This window comes from Ochotona curzoniae, unplaced genomic scaffold (assembly GCF_017591425.1).
Source record: "Ochotona curzoniae isolate NIBS_2020 unplaced genomic scaffold, NIBS_Ocur_1.0 contig_2599, whole genome shotgun sequence".
NCBI lineage: Eukaryota > Metazoa > Chordata > Mammalia > Lagomorpha > Ochotonidae > Ochotona > Ochotona curzoniae.
This window is the reverse complement of record NW_024465520.1, coordinates 10,081,894-10,101,028: the sequence shown is the minus strand read 5'-3', so window position 1 is coordinate 10,101,028 and position 19,135 is coordinate 10,081,894. Positions and strand designations below refer to the sequence as shown.

At 41.0% G+C, this 19,135-nt stretch overlaps 1 protein-coding gene across 2 annotated transcripts in view; it reads left to right on the top strand.

Moving 5' to 3' along the window:
- Positions 1-1,638: 1,638 nt before the first annotated feature.
- Positions 1,639-19,135, top strand: part of DHX36 (DEAH-box helicase 36) — a 36,270-nt gene continuing 18,773 nt past the window's right edge. The window contains exons 1-13 of one of the 2 annotated variants that reach the window (XM_040974833.1): positions 1,639-1,860; positions 3,713-3,837; positions 4,531-4,765; positions 7,265-7,303; positions 8,975-9,145; positions 11,247-11,326; positions 12,224-12,298; positions 12,420-12,586; positions 14,290-14,371; positions 17,297-17,437; positions 17,673-17,775; positions 18,389-18,476; positions 18,991-19,004. In XM_040974833.1, coding sequence (XP_040830767.1) covers positions 1,654-1,860; positions 3,713-3,837; positions 4,531-4,765; positions 7,265-7,303; positions 8,975-9,145; positions 11,247-11,326; positions 12,224-12,298; positions 12,420-12,586; positions 14,290-14,371; positions 17,297-17,437; positions 17,673-17,775; positions 18,389-18,476; positions 18,991-19,004 — 1,527 coding nt within the window. In that variant the 5' untranslated portion in view covers positions 1,639-1,653. Of the gene's footprint in view, positions 1,861-3,712; positions 3,838-4,530; positions 4,766-7,264; positions 7,304-8,974; positions 9,146-11,246; positions 11,327-12,223; positions 12,299-12,419; positions 12,587-14,289; positions 14,372-17,296; positions 17,438-17,672; positions 17,776-18,388; positions 18,477-18,948; positions 19,005-19,135 lie in introns of both variants that reach the window. The other variant, XM_040974832.1, reaches the window with a different exon arrangement.

Below are 19,135 nucleotides of genomic sequence, written 5' to 3'. Positions count from 1 at the left end.
ATTTATAATACAATATATTACCTACACAGCAAGATCATTTTAAAAGCACAGTCATCTTAATAAAAGTGACTTACATGTTCTTTTTTCTCTGGATTTCTCATGGGACTTTATTCATGCTTCCCAGGATGTGAGATGATACAGGGACGTATGTGCTGAGAAGTATACTTCAGTGCTTCCTGGTCCAATGCCATCAGTCAGCGTTTATGTCTCCCATCAACGCACCTAGAGACAAAGGTGTGTCCCTTGCATCTTGAGGAAGAACCTATCCCAGCGGCTACACTTCCGCACTTTAAAGTTCAACTGGGATGCAGTTAGTTTCAATTCCCTTCCCTGCTTCACCGTTTCACGAACATGTAGGCTCTTCCTTTGGGTCGTAGTAACTTCACTACACGTTTTTCTTCTTCCCTTGCTAAGAACTCTCACCTCTACCCACTTAAAAGCGTTTCACAGGCCCTCTGCACAGCTCCACTGCCAGAGTTCTTGCGCCTTCGGGCCATTATTGTACTTGAAGGTAACCACTGCAATGCTGTGGTCCAGCTGCTAATCCCTGATAATCAACTAATGGTAACATGCAGTGAGGATACGCTGGACAAAGGGATGACCCACACCCTGAAGGGAGCAGCGCACAAGCTGAAACTCTCAAATCGTTTCTGGAATTTTCCAAACATCTGAGACCTCTGCTATGGCAGTTCTGACTTTGTCCAGCCGTCGTGCTGAGGTCTAGTCTGTGGTGACAGTCTTTCCTGCTTTCCCTCCTAGACCTGTGTGACAAACTCAGTTTCCCGAGTTTGGGGAGGCTCAATTCTTAGGCAGATTTTCAGGAACGCAAAGGCCATCTACCCCAAGTAAGTCTTACGGCAGAACAGAATCCTGGCACGCACGAGAATCAGCTTCTCCTTTCTCACTCTATTGCAGTTTATTCACACTGCAGGCACAAGGAAGCTCACCACACACTTCCTTGTCTTTCCTGGTCTGTTGGATCCGTCAGATGCATAAAGGAGCTAGGTATCCCTTGGTGAATATCAAGCATGGGTGGCCCAACCACTTGCTCACTCAAGAGGAGTTCCTACAAGACACTAGGTGGGCTTGATTTAGCACTCAGTACACTGGCTCAACGAAACCCACACATCTTCCATTCCTGTTCACTTGCACTGCTGAATGCGAGGAAACGGGCTGGTCTTATGCAAGCGGATAAAAGAAAGGAGGTAGGAATCCAGTTAATGTTTGAAAGCGCTCTCAGCGCGAGAAACTCATTTCTTCAGAGGCATTTTCTTAAGGGCCATTCCATTCATCCACATGTACTCTGGTTTCCACGTTTACTAAGTAGTCTATCTGGAAACCATCGTCGGACGCCACCACCAGGAATACAACGTTAAACTAAAAAGCCCTTTTTTCACGCGCCGACTCCACAGACTCCGGGAAGAAAAACTCGCAGGCGCCCGGCTCCTTCCTCAGCTACAACCACAGAAGCTTCGGCGGCTCCATGGCGACCGCACGCCTGTGACGTCACCGGAAAAGGCGGGTCGTGGCGGGCGGCCCGCCCCCTTGCCCTGGACGCCGGAAGCATCGCGGAAGCGGACATGCGCACGCTTCCGGGCCTGGGCGCCATTTCCAGCGGCCCGGGTTTTTGCCTGGGTTGTGCCCCCCGAGAACATGAGCTATGACTACCACCAGAACCGGGGCCGCGACGGGGGTCCCCGCAGCTCCGGCGGGGGGCATGGCGGGGGCCGCGGCGGCGGCGGCGGAGGAGGAGGCCGAGGCGGCCGGGGCCGGCATCCCGGACACCTGAAGGGCCGCGAGATCGGCTTGTGGTACGCTAAGAAGCAGACGCAGAAGAACAAGGATGCAGAGCGGCAGGAGGTAACCCGAGCTGCCCCGCGGCGGGCGCACGTGCAGGGTGCACCCCGCTTTCCCTGGGCGCCCCGCTTCCCCTGGGCGCCAGGACCCGCTGCCGCCGCGGGAGCCGCGGGGAGCGAGCCCTGTGCAGGGGCAGCTGCCCTTCCGAGCCCACCTCTGGGGTCGCCCCTTCTGTCTTGGCCATCCCGATCGCGAGCCATTAGCACCGAACAGAAGCAGGCAGGCAGCCTCCGAACGCACATCATTCTGCAACAGAGTCCGCTCTTTGAATTACAGGCGTGCACGGTGTTGGTCACCAAGCAGAGGTTTTGAAGGGCAGGTGATGGAGTTATTTCTGATGAGCACCTCCTGTTTAAGAAGGAAACTGGGCTCTTGGAAGCGGACAAAAATAATGTGAATGCTTTCGCCTGGAGTCTTTTGTTGTCAGTTTAGCTTGTAATTTGAAGATCAGAAGTGGAGGAAGTAGCGGATTCCCCAGGTGGCTCTTTCTGATAGAAGTTTGATCACTGAACACAATCTTTCTTACAAAGCTTAGAGCATCTTTTTAGTGATATCCTAGAAGCTCTCATATTAGAATACAATTCGGTGTAATTAATCACCACTGAGGCTAACTTTTTAAACCACCGAATTCCTTTACTTTTGACTTAACCATGTCATTTTCAGTGAAGTGTTTTTGGAATTCCTCCACAACTTTAGTCATTCTTCTCTTTTAAAAAAAAGAGAGAAAGAAACAACCACTAATAAATTTATTCCTTTAGCAAATTGGTTTTTGGAAATCAGAACAAACTCCTTTAAACCTCTGTGAAATTGGAAGGTAGTTCAGCGGTAGCTTGGGAATGCATGCAGGTGATCAACTTTCGGTTTCCCTCTGTCTGATTTGTGCAAGCTGGCACAGGGACCAGGATGAAATGTGGTGCTCAAGGAGCTTGCCATCTGGATTGGAAAATAAGACTTGCACAGATGAAATTCACTAAGTCAGCATTTTCACCTTACGAGTAGAGCCATTGGTGTGTGGAGTCCATGAATGGGAGTCGATTTCAGCCCCTCACACCTCTGCTGTAGTTATTGTCACGACTCATTTTTGTAGGCTCTTAACTAGTCTTCCAGTTTGCACTCTTTGTACCCAGTTTAATCTGTGCTTGCTGTAAGTCATCCATGGTGATCTTTGAAAAGACTAGATCATTTCACTCTAGTTCCTCCTTGAGATTTGAAACCATACCACTAGTGTCATTCTTTAAAAAGTTGGAAAAGTAGAATCAACAGGTTTATTTTTCTGCAAAAATTTTGAAATCCATGCACGCATTACTTTTTCGTACTATGCGTTTGCATGAACTTTGCACGGCTCCATGTCTGCCTGATTTTCAAACATTTGGGATGTGTGGGGGAGCGCAGTGGTTCAGCTGGCTATTCCTCCTCTGGCAGCTGGTGTCTCCTAGAGACGGCGCCGGTTCAAGGCCCACTGCTGCACTTGCCATGCAGTCCCATGAAGTGCTGCCCAGATGGGGTGCTGGTGTTGCAGGCAGTGCGATCTACTAAGCCAAAATGCTGTCCTAACAAGCATAGAAATAAGGAGACAAAAATTATGGGCTGTGGCATAAATATGCTTGCTTTGCCAATCTTGTGGAGCTGATTTTACAGGTAAGTGATAGGAAAAGGTCTACAATATTTGTAGAAATATAAACAGTTCAACCTGGACATAGAAGTAGAGAGCAAGGCAGGTGTGCCTTAATCTTAGGATTTTTATAAGCTTATTGTAAGTGTGTTATGATGATGAATTGGTTAGCAATAGGTTTTATTTGCCAGATACCTCCGTGTTAGGTTGATAAGGATGCTTTTTTGTCTTTGCACAATATAGAGAGCTGTGGTGCACATGGACGAACGGAGAGAAGAACAGATTGTCCAGCTGCTGAATTCTGTCCAAGCGAAGAATGATCCAGATTCGGAAGCGCAGATATCCTGGTTTGCTCCTGAGGACCATGGGTAAAACAAAAGCACTCAGTTTTTTTTTTTTTCATAGCATTGGCTGTGCCGAAAATAATTTTAAACAATTAAAAATATCTAGAGTCCTTCAGATAGTTGAAGCTTGGTCTTGGATTTTCTTTTCCCCTGAATATCATGCAGATTTGGAGTAAAGTATTCAGGTGTTGTGTTCCCCATAGGAGAGCCCATGGTTGGAGCAAATAGTCTATCTGGCTATGAGAAACATTAAGCTATTCATTGTTTTTCCTACCTTTATATTTACAAAAGTTCTCCTGCCAAGGAATTGTGCGAGAAGTTACATTGCGGTCAGTATAGACCCTGTCATGCAGAGGAGCCATGAGGGAGAGTCAGCACTGTAATCCCGTTCACAGTGCAGAAGGGCTGGAGGGCGAGGTGGTCAAGTCAGATCATGACAAGAGACCTTGGTGAGCAAATACAGTGGAGGCAGGACTGGGAGCTTTATTTTTTTTAATACCATTTTAAGAATTTATTTGGCCTAATTTAAAGGAGAAAATCTGAACTCATTGTGATAATCTTAAACCTTAATATATAACACAGACTAGCTTATTCTCCTGAAACAATAAAACCTTTTCATTTTAGTGGTTTTGAAATATTTCAACCACATGCTTAGTTTTGTTCCAGCAATTAAATGGCTCATCTGATGTTTTTTTATTGTTTGTTTTGTCAAAATAGCTATGGGACTGAAATTTCTACTGACAACAAAGCAAGCTTGGAAAGGAAAATAGATAACCAGGAAAAGAAATTGATAAACCAAGAAAAAAGGACATTTAGAATTAGAGATAAATCGTACATTGACCGAGACGCGGAGTATCTTTTGCAATCAAATGAACCTAATGCAACCTTAGACCAGAAATTAATGGAAGATTTACAAAAGAAAAAAACAGACCCTCGATATATTGAAATGCAGGTAATGGAAATCAAGATGTGGAAAATATCCTCTTCCTTTATTTGATAAAAATTATTTATGGGTAGAGAGATAACTTTATGTACATACCTGTAATATTCCTCAACGAGACATCTGTATGCAAATCTTTTTTTTTGAGTGGTAGCAGAAAGCATTGCAGATGAAAACTATGTGTAATGGACACTTGTGTGGTTACATGGAGAGGAAAAAGTGTTTGAAAAATACTTTTACCAGTGAAAAGTTTCTGCTTTTCTATGGCACTTTAATGAAATGCTGTGAGTCAGATTTCTTGCAAATCATTTAATATACATCACCTTCCTCTGGCAGAATTATTCTTGTATTTTTTACTGTGCTACGCAAGATTTTAAGATTGTGTGTGTGTGTGTGTGTGTGTGTGTGTGTGTGTGTGTGTAGCCAGAGAAAATACTGAGGGAATTGTGCAGTTCATGGGAAAAAAACGGACTGGAATTCAAAGCTGTTTATTTTGCCATAAACATTTTTTGAAATACACTTCTTTCATGATACATATTTTACTTTTTAAAGTTTTTTTTTTTTTTTTTTTCAAGATTTCCTCTGTATAAAGATAGAGGAGAGATTTAGAAAGAGATCTTCTGTCCACTGGCTCTTTCCTCAAATGGCCACGGCGACATGACTGGGCTAGGCTGAGCCAGCGCCAGCAGCTTCCTGTGGCTGCACGGTCCCAAGCATGTGGAGCGTTTCCTTTGCTTTCCAGGCACGTTAGCAGGGAGCTGGATCAGAATTGCAGACTGGGACCCGTAGGACACCCGGACTCCAGGCAGAGAATTAGGCTGCTCAGCCACTTTGCCAGCCCCACATACTGATATTTTTGAAAAAGGCAGAATGTCCACATTTCCTACAGGAAAGAAAGGATCAAATGTGTGCCGCTGAAAAAAATGGGGATTTAATTATCAGAACACATGACTTTTGTGAGTAAAGTATGATTTGAGAATGAGGAGATAATCCAGATCTTACACGTTAATTCAGTGGAAAGAAGAGCTGCTGTTGTAGCTTACCAGCAAGGACAGTTGGTTCCTACGTGACACAGATAATGAGTAGCAGTGACGTATTTCAGACAAGGAATCTGGAAAGCTTAGGAACAGTCCCGCTTCCTGTTTTCAGATGGTTCTGCGAATGCTGCATATGCACTGCGTGTTTTCAACCCCCCCACCCCCCCGCCCCCTCTGGTAGGTAGTCCGGGCTCAGTACTCCCAGTCTGAAAGCCTAGGAACCCGGGACAGTCCGATTTCACTTTGTGTTAGATTGGGGGATACGTGCCGATACATAATGAGGTCATTTGGGAATGGCACCCATGTCTAAACAGATTTATGTGTTTTCTGTATGCACAGCCTACCTTAATTTTATGTCAGAAATGTTGTAAATCATTCTGCAAGATTTTGAAGCTCTTCAGATAGAATGTGCAGGTTAGGGAGAGCCAACGTCTGTGTGTCTGACAGATGAGGAGAGAGGCTCTCGGGGCCACACCAGGCGGTGGAGCTAATGACAACAGGTGTCATGCATTACTCAGTTTTTTAATCCTTGCACTGCTTTTTTTTAGTATTGTTACAATATAGCTAAGATTAGTGTACTTGCTGAATGTCAGTTAATGCGGAGTGTTGAGAAGCTCCCTGTACTCAAGGTACAATCCTGTTACTGTGTATCCTGATTATGAGCAGAAATTAGCAAGTGGGAAGTTTGGTCTGTCCACTTGGATCATGACTCTTTGTAATGATATTAACATGTTTAGAACACATGAGTTCATCTCAGTTTGAAACGCAGTAAGTTGGTTTATAGCTTGGCTGTTGACCGACTTATCTGAATAACACCAAGAAGACTGTTGTCATCTTAGTACTGCTTATTGTGTGTATGTAATATGGGTACAGTAGTCCATGAAAAGCTTTCAAATTTAAAGTCCTTGTGTCATATATGTAAAAATAATTTTGGGAAGAATTTGTCCACTCCCTTTGTGGTGCTTTCAGTTACAATTCAACAGATGTGTAAATTTGTCAGGTAATTTATTATGCGTCAGAAGTTATTGTTTATGCGTCTTTTCATTGAAATATCCTGACCAGCTTTTTCCGCCAAGTTTGAATTAACTAAATTGACTGTACCAGATTTTGTGACTCCAGATGTTACGTGTTTTAGGTTTTCTCTTAATGCACAAAAGCAAGTATCCTGAAATAATACTTGAATCTGCTGCAATGTCTAATGCATTCATGAATGAGTCACTGTGGGAGGAGAAGGAATGGGGTCCAGTATGTAGGAACGAGTTGAAAAAATGGTCACATTTCAGGATTGCTGAAAGTGCTGTTAGAAGTTATGCTAGATTTCGTTTTATTTCTCCTATCAAGAATTTTTAAGTCTTCAAACGTCACACAAATAAGATACCAAAATAGTTTATTATAGCATATTTATGAAAACACTGATTATAATTTGATTACATTTTTTTTAGAAAATTAAAGAATTTTTTTTTTTTAATTTCAGCGTTTCAGGGAAAAGCTGCCTTCATATAGAATGCAAAAGGTAAAATGCTTTACAGTGTTTAATTTGATTTACAAATATTTACACAATTTTCTGAAAAGCTGTGTGATAAAAAGAGATCAAAACCAGTGAATCTTTTCCTAGAGCTTATTCTTACAAATTATAGGACAAAAAAACCGTGAAACGATTTTCCTGATATAGTGTCACTTATGTCTATAATTCTAAGTTTTATTTGAGTTTATAAAGCGGAATTTTCACATATAAATTACTTCAGCCAAATAGCCTGTGCTTAATTCGGGACCAAATGCTTACTGAAATTGAGGCTCTACTACTAATACATTGCTTTAGTTAATTAATTACATGCCATTACATCACCCCTCAAAGAATAACAGCCCCCATCCCTGTGTTCCTGCTGCCTTTTCTTTTTTGCCTTTCGTAGTAGTTAGTAGACCAGACGCCCGCATTCCCGCTCCTAGGCTAATGGAAGTTGCTGGGGACAGGCTCTGTTCGAACTCTCCACTGAGAGCAGTGTATTTTGTAAATACAGAGCAATACAGAGCATTTTGTAAATACCTGATTCTGAAGGAATGAATCAAATTCTGCTTTTCTGCCTGCATGTACCAGCTGCAGTTTCAGTGTTCCAACTTGAAACTTGTTTTGATACATATAATATTGGGGAATAAATAGAACATTTTTGCAAAAGATTTATTTTATTGAAAAGGCAGATATACAGAGAGGCGATCCAGAGAGAAAACTCTTCCTTCTACTGGTTCACTCCCCAAGCAGCTGCAGCGGCCGGAGCTGAGCCGATCCGAAGCCAGGAGCCAGGAGCTTCTTGCTGGTCTCCCACCCGGGTGCAGGGTTGCAAGTCTGGGAGCTGATGGGAAGTGGAGCAGCTGGCATAAGAACTGGCACCCATGTGGGATCCTGGCCCATAAATTGGGAATTTTTAAACCAAAAGTTTTGAAGTTAAGTGTTTAGTAAATGAAAATCATCCATAATCCTGATTTGAAGTAGTAGAATCATTTTAATTCATTAAATATTAACAAATTAGTGGATATCTAAGAAACACCCAAATATAAGCTTTTCTAGATACCTAAGGTTCTCTAACTTAGGTAAAATTATAGACTTGTCTTTATTTTAACCTTTTGCAAAGAAATACTCTCTTAAAAAATATAAAAAACATTTATTCTTATTGGAAAGGCAGATTTACACAGAGAAAGATACTCCTTCCACTGATTCAGTCCCCAGATGGCCACAGCACCCAGAGCTGAGCTGACCTGAAGCCAAGGAGCCAGGAACCTTCTCTGCGTCTCCCACACGGGTGCAGGGTCCCAAGGCCTCAGGCCATCCTCTGCGGCTTTCCCAGGCCACATCCAGGCAGGGAGCTGGATGGGAAGTGGAGCCATCGGGACACGAACCAACGTCCTATGGATGCAGTGCTAGGAGGTGGACAGTTAGCTAGTTGAGCCAATTTTTGTTCCTAAAACAGCGTATAAATTTGTACTGCTAACAAGGCCAAATGAACATGTCTGCAAAGGCTGTTTAGGCTGGGCTTTGTTGCTGGACTCAGTGGTTCAAGTGTTAATTTTGTATATGAGAAAAATTTAAAAGTATTAATGTGTGTGAAAAATAGTTTGTAAGGATTTTGATTACAGGTTTTTGGTTATTAACGTATGATGTCATTTATATGTTTTCTCCCTTTTGAAATAGGAATTGATCAATTTAATTGATAGTCATCAGGTAACAGTAATAAGTGGTGAAACTGGCTGTGGGAAAACCACCCAGGTGACTCAGTTCATCCTGGATAACTACATTGAGCGAGGAAAGGGCTCGGCCTGCAGGATAGTGTGCACGCAGCCGCGCAGGATCAGCGCCATCTCAGTACGTAAGCGCTCCCTTCCCCAAGCGCCTCCTGGCTTCCTCATCCCTCAAGTCTTGCCCAGGCGTCCTGCTTCGAGGCTGTGCCTGACCCTTAGTTAGGTCTTGGGTTGTTACCGTGAAAGCAGAATAAGTACTGGAAGTTTGAGTGATTGCACTTAACAGGTACATGGTAGATGTTTATGAATTCAGGGTAAGTTATAAATCAGAAAAATTTCAGTGTAAATTCAAAACGATGGAAAATTAACTGTGTTTTCAGGATTGATAACAGGATTGATAACAGTCTTTATTTTAGAAGGCTTTAAAATGTACTGCTTCATTTATTCAGTATTTTGAATTCTCTTTTTTGGATATATAGCAAAACAGTTGTGAAAATGAGTTGTGTGTGTTTTTTAAGTGTGCTTTTCTATATTGCTGATTTTGGGTGTAGCTGTTTACTAAGGAGAAAAAGAAGACACCGTGTCAGTGATCGAGGCTTATAAACCCAAAGACGCACAGGAAGGTGGTGAAGCACATGTTCTTTCAAATTTGGGCTTTTACTGGAACTTTTATTGTTGACTTTCACAAAGTAATGTGGTTAAATATATGAGATACATATTTAAAGATATATGGAGGTTTTTTTCAAGTTCAGTGTATATAATAAGTTTATTTCCATATCAGCTAATTCTGTGACAAATTTATTACTGTCTGCTTTTATGATAGTGTTGTTTGTCACATGTTTAAATCATTTAGTCCAGAATCTCTGGTTAGGAACCAAATTAATAGTACTGAGTGTAAATAATAGTTTGCATTTGAAGATATGATCTCTGAAAGAACTGTAAAACAAAGTAGAAGATGTCTTTTCCCTTTCTGGGGACTGTATTCCTGGGCAGTTATAAGGAAACAGAATGTTGGAAGACAAAATCACTATTCTCATAGCGCTGTTATATAACTACACTTAGTATAGTGATCGCAGAAATAACATATATATATATATATTTTGCTATCAGCATATGTGTTTTTACCTGTTGTTCCAAGATCTGCAATTTGGACAAGTCAATAATGTGGTCTTAAGTTGTTGTGTACTGGGTAGATTATTTGGAAATTTTTGCTTCTGAATTTTTTGTAGAAATCAGTGTTATCATTTTGAAGGTTGATTTACTGGAAGGCAGATTTACAGAGAGGAGCTGGATCTTCTGTGCATTGGTTCACCACCCAGTGACTGCAGTGGCCAGAGCTGAGCTGATCCCAAGCCAAGAGCACCTTCCTGGTCTCCCAAGTGGATGCATAGTCCCACTTCTTTGGGCGGTCCTCTGCTGCCTTCCCAGGCCATAACCAGGGAGCTAATTGGGAATTAGAGCAGGCAGGAATGAACCAGCGCCCATATGGGATGCCATGCTTGGCGGTGGAAGATTAGCCGATGGATCCATTACGCTACGCTTTTTATTATATATATATATTTTTAAGATTCATTTAAGTTATGTCATTTTGTTTCCAACTTCATAGAGATATTTCAAAAAGCTCATGGAAAAATGAAATGAAGATGATTCATTTTATGCAAAAACTTTGCATATGCACAGTGCTTTCATAATACGTACATTCACTGCATTTTTTTCAAAATCCTTGTGTATTCACTGTTCTGCCAGAAGATAGCTCGTGCTGTTAATTATATGGGTTGTAATTGGATTGGATTCCGATGATGCTTCACCTGTCCAGAGCTTATCCTTAGCAGCCATAACTTTGGAAACACATCCAGGAACTATAGTCGAACAGTACTGATTCCTGCCATAAACAAGCAAAAAATATCCAATTGGACTTGGTCATGATTTAGAGTTTTTTTACAAAAACAAGGAATAATGAGAATACAAAAGATGATTTGGAACTGTAGAAAGAAATCATTTGACCTTGAAGAATTTTCTAAGTAATGAAAAACCTAAAACACTAGTAGTGTGTAGCTATTATGGAAGGCACATACAATTTTGTATACTTTTGATTTTAATACTTTTTCTTAAATGTATCTGAAGATTTAAGAATTGTTTTTCAACAGTTTCAACTTTTTGTGGGTGCTCAGGATACTTGACATAAAGTGTATTTGCTTTGTAATTGCGCTTTATTTGAATTAAAGGTTGCTGAGAGAGTGGCTGCAGAAAGAGCAGAATCTTGTGGTGGTGGAAATAGTACCGGATACCAAATTCGTCTCCAGAGGTAAAAAGAAAAACTCACTTTTTTTTTTTAATGACTTTTTTTTTTTGGAAAGGTAAATCTACAGGAAGGATATGAGATCAATTTTCCATCCACTGGTTTGTGCCCCAAATGACCACAACAGCTAGTAAGTAGAAAATAACCATATTGTTCCTGTAAACAGTAACCCTTAGAGTGGCTATGTTGCTCGTTTACTCTGTCAATTACCACAGATCAGGGAAGGCATGATATTTGTATTTGGTAGTGCCTATTTCACTAAGTGTATTGATTTCCAGTTGCATCCATTTGTTTTATAAAACAGGATTTCATTCTGATTCCGTGTTTTAGCTGTAGTGAATTAACTCCAGTGAACATGGATATGCAGTTAACCCTGTTGTGTGCTGATTTCATTTTTTTGGGTAAATTCCCAGCAGTGGATGACCATGGATGACCAAGTTGTTTGATAGATACGTTTACGGAAATCTCAACAATGTTCTCCATTATACCAATTTACTTTTCAAGATTCATTTTATGGTTTATTTGAAAGGCAGAGCTAAAAGAGACAGAAATCTTCCTCAGTTGATTGACTTCCCACAGGTGTAGTAGTTGACTCTGGACCAGGCTGATGCCAAGAGCGTGGTGCTGCTTCTTGAGTCCCCCGCATGGGTACCAGGGCCAAGTTCTTGGCCATCTTCTGCTGTTTTCTTGGACTCATTAGCACAGGGCTGGGCCAGAAGCAGAGCAGCTGGGTCTGGAGCCAGTGTCCACCTGAGATACAAATCTCACAAAAGCTTAGCCTGCATTGCCACCCACCGTGCCAGCCCCAAGGGTTTTCTTTTAAACTTTTGTGTTGCTTAGTAAAGTAGTAAAAAGGAAAACGCAGCATTACTGATGGTTTTTTCTTGCTTTATCCTTCCACAGCCGCTTGCCAAGGCAACAGGGTTCTATCTTATACTGCACAACAGGAATCATTCTCCAGTGGCTCCAGTCAGACCCGTGAGTATGCTTCAGTGACAAATACAGTTACCGCCGAGTGGTGTAATTATTGAGTTCTTAAAGAAAAATGGTTGTTTTTCAATTCTGTACTGAGGCCAGTACTTCACACTTCTGCTTTTAGCCATTTATCCAGTGTTAGTCATATCGTGCTTGATGAAATCCATGAAAGAAATCTACAGTCCGATGTGCTGATGACTGTCGTGAAAGATATTCTGAATTTTCGATCTGACCTGAAAGTGATTCTCATGAGTGCAACATTGAATGCTGAGAAATTTTCAGAGTATTTTGGTGAGTAAAATTTGTGATTGGTACGGAAGATATGAAGCTGCTGCATTTAGATTTGTTTTAAAACTAATGCAGCGTTACATTCAAAGTAAAAAATAAATTACTATTTATATAATTTATACTACCCTTTCATACAGAGTAAAGATGTGTGGTTTCTAGGTGCCATTACTAGCAATTAAGGATATTACTGCCGTCAACCTCTAGATGTGAATAAATTTATAAAATTGTTTTCTTGTTTTGTTTTGCAACTCCGTGGCTTTGATGTGCCGTCACGGGTGGAGTGGCGGGTTGCTGTTTGGTAACACTGGAGAGCAGGTGTGAGCCCCTTCAGTGCGCCAAGTAACACCTTCAACTGTGTCTTCATGATCCTCTGCATACCACGTTGCACCTAGACAACTGGCATTCCCTTTTTACAGAGGATACAGTAGCCTCAACAATTAGTAGCTTTCTCAAAGTTGCAAAATTAACAGGAGGATGAAAGACTCTCATGCTAGATTTGATTAGCTGGAAAGTACATTCCTTTCATATTATGCCTCCATGGTTTTTCTACCACTTCTAGGTGCTGGAAGCAAGGGAAATGAAAAGAGTTAAAACATAAATATGTTAGTACATGTTCCTTTTTCCAGCTTTTTGGAATTATTTAAAATTTGTGTGCATCCTATTTAACTTCAAGTATTAAATAATTTTTTGATGAAATACCCGAAAGTAGCAATAATTTGATTTAATTCATTCAAATTAGAGGCAAAGGAGTGACGTCAGCTGAAATGTTTTCCTCTGTTGTGCTTTACAACATTGTTGGTTTTTTTTAATAAGATTTAAATAGTACTGAAGTTTCTCTGTTTTTGTGTGTGTGTGTGTGTGTGTGTAGGTTTGTTTTTGTTTTTTCCTTAATTTGTGGTCCTTAAATAATACCAATCTAGTGTTTGGTTTAGTCAGATGCTAGCCACTTTTGTCCTCTTCCCCTAATTATGGTTGCCACCATGAGTAATACTTTTTTAAATCTAATTTCAGCTGGGATTCTGATATGGTCATTTTGAAGAGAAAATTAGGCTTTTAATTAGAGGTTTTGAATGCAGCATAGAAGAGTTTGTTCTGTGATAATGTTATATATAACTATAAAATGTGTATTTTAGTAAAGTTAAATAGAAAGTCGTGAACAAAACCTTAGGAATAAAACAGCACATTTAGGGCCTGGCGCGATGGCGCAGTGGTTAAGGTCCTCGCCTTGCATGCCCAGGATCCCATATGGGCACCAGTTCTGGTCCCGGCAGCCCCGCTTCCCACCCAGCTCCTTGCCCGTGGCCTGGGAAAGCAGTCGAGGACGGCCCAAGGCTTTGGGACCCTGCACCTGCATCAGACACCCAGAAGAGGCTATTGCGCTCACTTGGGGAGTGAATCGTCGGATGGAGGATCTTCCTCTCTGTCTCTCCTCTCTGTATATCCGCCTTTCCAATAAAAATAAAATAAGTCTTTAAAAAAAAAAAAACAGCACATTTAGCATGAGAAGCACATGGGAAATTATTAGAGATTAGTATGATAGTGATTAAGTAACATGTGATTGAATGAAGGCCAGACAGTTGCTTTTCATTAAAATATATAGGGAAAAATAAAAATGTAAGAACTACAGATCACTGCCTAAACTTAAGATGTTTATAGTTTTGTTTGAGGTATATTGATTAATATTTTTTTTTCCTGTGCTGTAATAGGTAACTGTCCAATGATACATATACCTGGCTTTACTTTTCCGGTTACGGAGTATCTTTTGGAAGACATAATTGAAAAAATAAGGTAAGTAAACATTGTGACTTAAAAAAGACTTTTAAGTGTTAATCTAATGCCTTTCTTATGTCAGAGTTAGAAACCTGGGCAACAAAGTTAGGGAAACACTACGCAGTGTCTGAGCCTCTCTCAGGCTTCTCTGCCTACTCTGCATTCTTTTCTGCCGACTTCCATTGCTTATTCTTAAGCCTCGCTTCATCCTGGGGTTCCCAGTCTTAGTTCTATGTAATCTTATGCATTGTTGTGATCCTAGTTGTATATTTTCACAACTCTAGCACTTGAACTTCAGGACTGAAGCTCTTCCTGGACTCGTTTTTTACTCAGCAGTGTCTGAATACCAAAAACATCTTGATCCTAATATGTTTTTGAACCCAAAAATCCTTACATTTTGTTTCTGTCATGTTTCTTGGAGAACTTTATTGCCATGTGATTTATCTCATCATATTTGTCTCTTTCAAGCTTGTCAAGTTCAAATGTTTTATCTTAACTCATCTTGGCGATTAGTGCATAACACAGTGCCTGGCTTACAGCAAACTTCTCTATGAATGAGTAGAAAGATGTAGGAATATGTCTAATGAGATTTTTCAAGACTACAACAGCTATGAAATGAGAAAGTCGGGATGTGATGGTGAAAGCTAAGAGCAAAGATTCCATAGGCTATTTTAACGGGGAAAAGTCTGCTGAGTTACCCTGTGCCTTGCGCTGTTCCTGATTCTGAAAGTTAAAACAAGTAAAAACTATGTATACTGCCTATGAATTTAATATGCAGATTCTTCAGAAAGTTCATGAAACTAGAATTTTTAAAATGTGTTATAAGCATTTTTTGAAATCCTTGTCTTTTTTTATAGTACACATTTTCTATAAATTGCTATTTTTGAGTGGTAGACATAATGATGAGCACTGGACCAACATGAAGTCAGAACAGGGAATAAAAGAAAGATGTGCACTGCAGTGGGAGGGACCTGTTGCAGTCTGTCACTGGGCCTCCACTGCAGTTTAGAGCGGGAGCTAGGACTGAGACTCAGGCGTTCTGACAGGGGGCGAAGACATCCCAGCGACAGTCAAACACTATAACTCCCTGGGCTTTGTGAAATGCTTTATGCCAAAATAAAACTAGTATTTTAAACTGCATTTCATTGAATTTTTTGAAGTACCTTCGTAAGCTCGAATGTAAGTGGAGGAAGTAGAAAGTGATGCAGAAATGTTGTTATATATTAAGGACAGACTGGACAAGTCAGGAAATCAATGAAAGTCAGAGGAGTAGGAGGGTGGGTGAGTGTGTGTGTGTGAGAGAGAGAGAGATGGCATGCTAAAATGTGAGTATATATTGGGCTTTTCCTAAGGAGTCTGTGTGTGTTTGTGATATGGCGTGGTAAGATGTGAGAGAGTATATTTTGGTCTTTTCCCAATTTGGTTATCTGGCCATATGTTTTCTTTATACTCCTTACTTATTTGCACCTTTCTACAACATGCTGCACTTTCTGTCATGAAGTATTTTATTCTTTGAAGTTGGCTTTTTTGATGACCAGTACTCTAAAATTACACGATAATGAATTGCTCTGTAAGCTTTCTTGAAGGCTGAAATGTACAAGGGATTAAAGGTGTATTCCAAGGCAGATGGAGATATCTGTGCACTTGTCCCCCAAGAGCCCTAGAGGGAGAGTAGTCATTGATTCTCGTCCTTGAACAGAAGCTCCTAACTCTTCTTCCAGAAGAGCGCACTTAGGGAAGTGAAACAAATACAGTGTCCAAGTAAGAGTGGGACGATCAGTGATGTATGGAGGGCTCAGATCGGGCACTGGGATCAGCATGTGCTTGATTACCTCTGGAAGTGCAGGAAAGGAAGCCATCTGTAGGTCCATCCTGCTGGGTGGGACCAATCTCTGTCTCAGGTTGCCGTACCTCACGTTGGTGCCTTTGTATGCCTCCAAAATATAGTGGAATCCTGGGTCACAGGCTGCTCCACTTCCCATCCAGCTCCCTGCTTGTGGCCTGGGAAAGCAGTCAAGGGTAGCCCAAAGCCTTGGGACCCTGCACCCATGTGGGAGACCCAGATGAAGCTCCTGGCTCCTGGCTTTGAATTCACTCAGCTCTGGCCATTGTGGCCACTTGGGGAGTGAATCAACAAACAGAAGATCTTCCTCTCTGTGTCTCCTCCTCTCTGTATTTCTGCCTTTCCAGTAAAAGTAAATACATCTTTTTTTTTTTTTAAAGATTTATTTTTATTATTATTTTTTTTATTGGAAAGGCAGATATTCAGAGAGGAGAGACAGAGAGGAAGATCTTCCATCCAATGATTCACTCCCCAAGTGAGCGCAACGGGCCGATACTATGCCGATCTGAAGCCAGGAGCCTCCTCCGGGTCTCCCACGCGGGTGCAGGGTCCCAAAGCCTTGGGCCGTCCTCTACTGCTTTCCCGGGCCACAGGCAGGGAGCTGGAAGGGAAGCGGGGCTGCCGGGATTAGAACCGGCGCCCATATGGGATCCCGGGCGTGCAAGGCGAGGACCTTTAACCACTTGCGCCACCGCGCCGGGCCCAGTAAATACATCATTTAAAAATGGTATTTATGTTTGTTTGCTTTGTTTTTTGTTTTGAATAATGAACACATAAAAAAAATGGCTTAGATGGGGTAGGGCGTATCTAGCCCACCATCTCTATTAAGTCCACAAGATTTTTGTCTAGCCCATCAGTTATGCTATCAGTATCCAAATGTTTCTCCACCCCTGACTTAAAGGTTTATGTATTCTATTAGAAAAGAGTGATTTTTATCCAAAATGTGAGATGTTACACATTAATAACTAACATTCTGTTTGAGGTATAGTAGAAATGTTCTTAGAATCTTTTTGAAGTCATAGTTGTAAAATTTCAGAAGTATTTGGTGAAACCAAAGCGTATGAAACAAGTGAAGATACTTAAGAATGTCTTTATTTTAGATATGTTCCGGAACAAAAAGAACACAGATCCCAGTTTAAGAGGGGTTTTATGCACGGGCACGTAAACAGACAAGAAAAGGAAGAAAAGGAAGCAATCTACAAGGAACGGTGGCCGGATTACGTGAGGGAATTGCGGAGAAGGTAAGTGTATTCTGTTGGAAGGTGAACATACGGTGACTGTATGGCTGAAACAAAAACCCAGGCTTGTCTGCCTACGTTTTTGCGTACTTACGGGAAGCATCATAAATCTCCTATTCCAGGCTAGTAGCATGACGATTTGAACTTTTCAACGTAATTTCTTCTCTCTCCTGTCGTTAGGATTGCAGAGTGAGTCAATGATAAGCTTTTCTGGCACATTCTGTTCAATTTTCGATAGGTATTCTGCGAGCACAGTAGATGTCTTGGAAATGATGGATGATGACAAAGTGGATTTGAATTTGATTGCTGCCCTCATCCGATATATTGTTTTGGAAGAAGAGGTAAGTTTTGTTTTGATTTTTCTTCAGTGCTTTTTGGGTTTGATGTTATAGTATAGCAAGAAAGCCACTGCCTGAAACCCCATTCACCTTTTGGGTGTCAGTTGAATCTCAGCTGCTCCACTTGCAATCCATCTCTCTGCAGATGGCCTGGGTAAAGCAGTGCAAGATGGCACGGGCATTTGGGCCAGTGTTGCCCGTGAGGGAGATCCCACTGCAGCTCCTGGCTCTGGTTTCTGCTGGCCCAGCAACGGCCATGGCTGCCATATGGGGAATGAACCAGTGGGTGTAAGATCTCTATGTCTCTCCCTCTCTGATTCTCTGTAACTCTAACTTCCAAATAAATAAATCGTGAGAAGATGAAGACTGAAATAGAACACTTTTTTGCCATAGAAATAGGTCTTGAAAAAATTGCAAAAGGTGTAGGTTTATTTTTAGAAAAGATCAAATAAAATCTAGGTTATGAATCAGTCTTGTTTTTAACAGGTCATTTTGTGTTCCTAGAGTTTTTGTGTGCTAGTGGTATTTTGTTGAAGAGAAAATGCACAGAATTTTTGCATTTGGTGTCTGTTCTGTTCATGTGATCATTTATAATGATTATTTCTGCTCCATATAGGATGGTGCAATACTGGTCTTTCTTCCAGGCTGGGACAATATCAGCACTTTACATGAACTCTTGATGTCGCAAGTCATGTTTAAATCAGGTATAACTGCTGCTTGAGGCTTGCTAATCACGAATCTAAGTTTGGTTTCAGAGGAAAGTGGTGGATATAAAGTGCAGCTCTTCCAAATTCGCCTTGTAAATTATCACTCGCTAAGTGTTAAAATATTGGCATTTTGAGGTTTGATTGGTTGGTTGGCTTTTCTTCTAGGTCTTCAATTTCATAGTGGGAATACAGTCAATGAACTTCTCATTTAATTAGAGAAATTTGATGAATTTGAGTCTTCTAAGTATTTGGGGGAGATAATTTCATCAGAATCAAAAAAAACCAACTAAATAAAATGTAACCTGCAATTTTTACACTAACAAATAAGATTATAGAAGAATTAGCTTGGTTTGATTGTAAATAGTAATGGAAATTGAAAATGATGTGACTTGGTATCTGAGTTTGTTTTCATGAATGCTAGATCTTTTCTGCAGGTTTTCACTGAAAAAAATTTTTTTTTGATTTTCAGATAAGTTCATTATTATACCTCTGCATTCACTGATGCCTACAGTTAATCAAACGCAGGTATTTTATTAACTTTTTCCTTCTCATTCAGACTGAAGGAAGCTTGGAGAACCACGTGGTTTCTTTGTTAAGGAGCTTTTCCCAGTAGTAATCCATGAAAGCCTAGCTGTAGAATCTACAGTCGCCTAGAC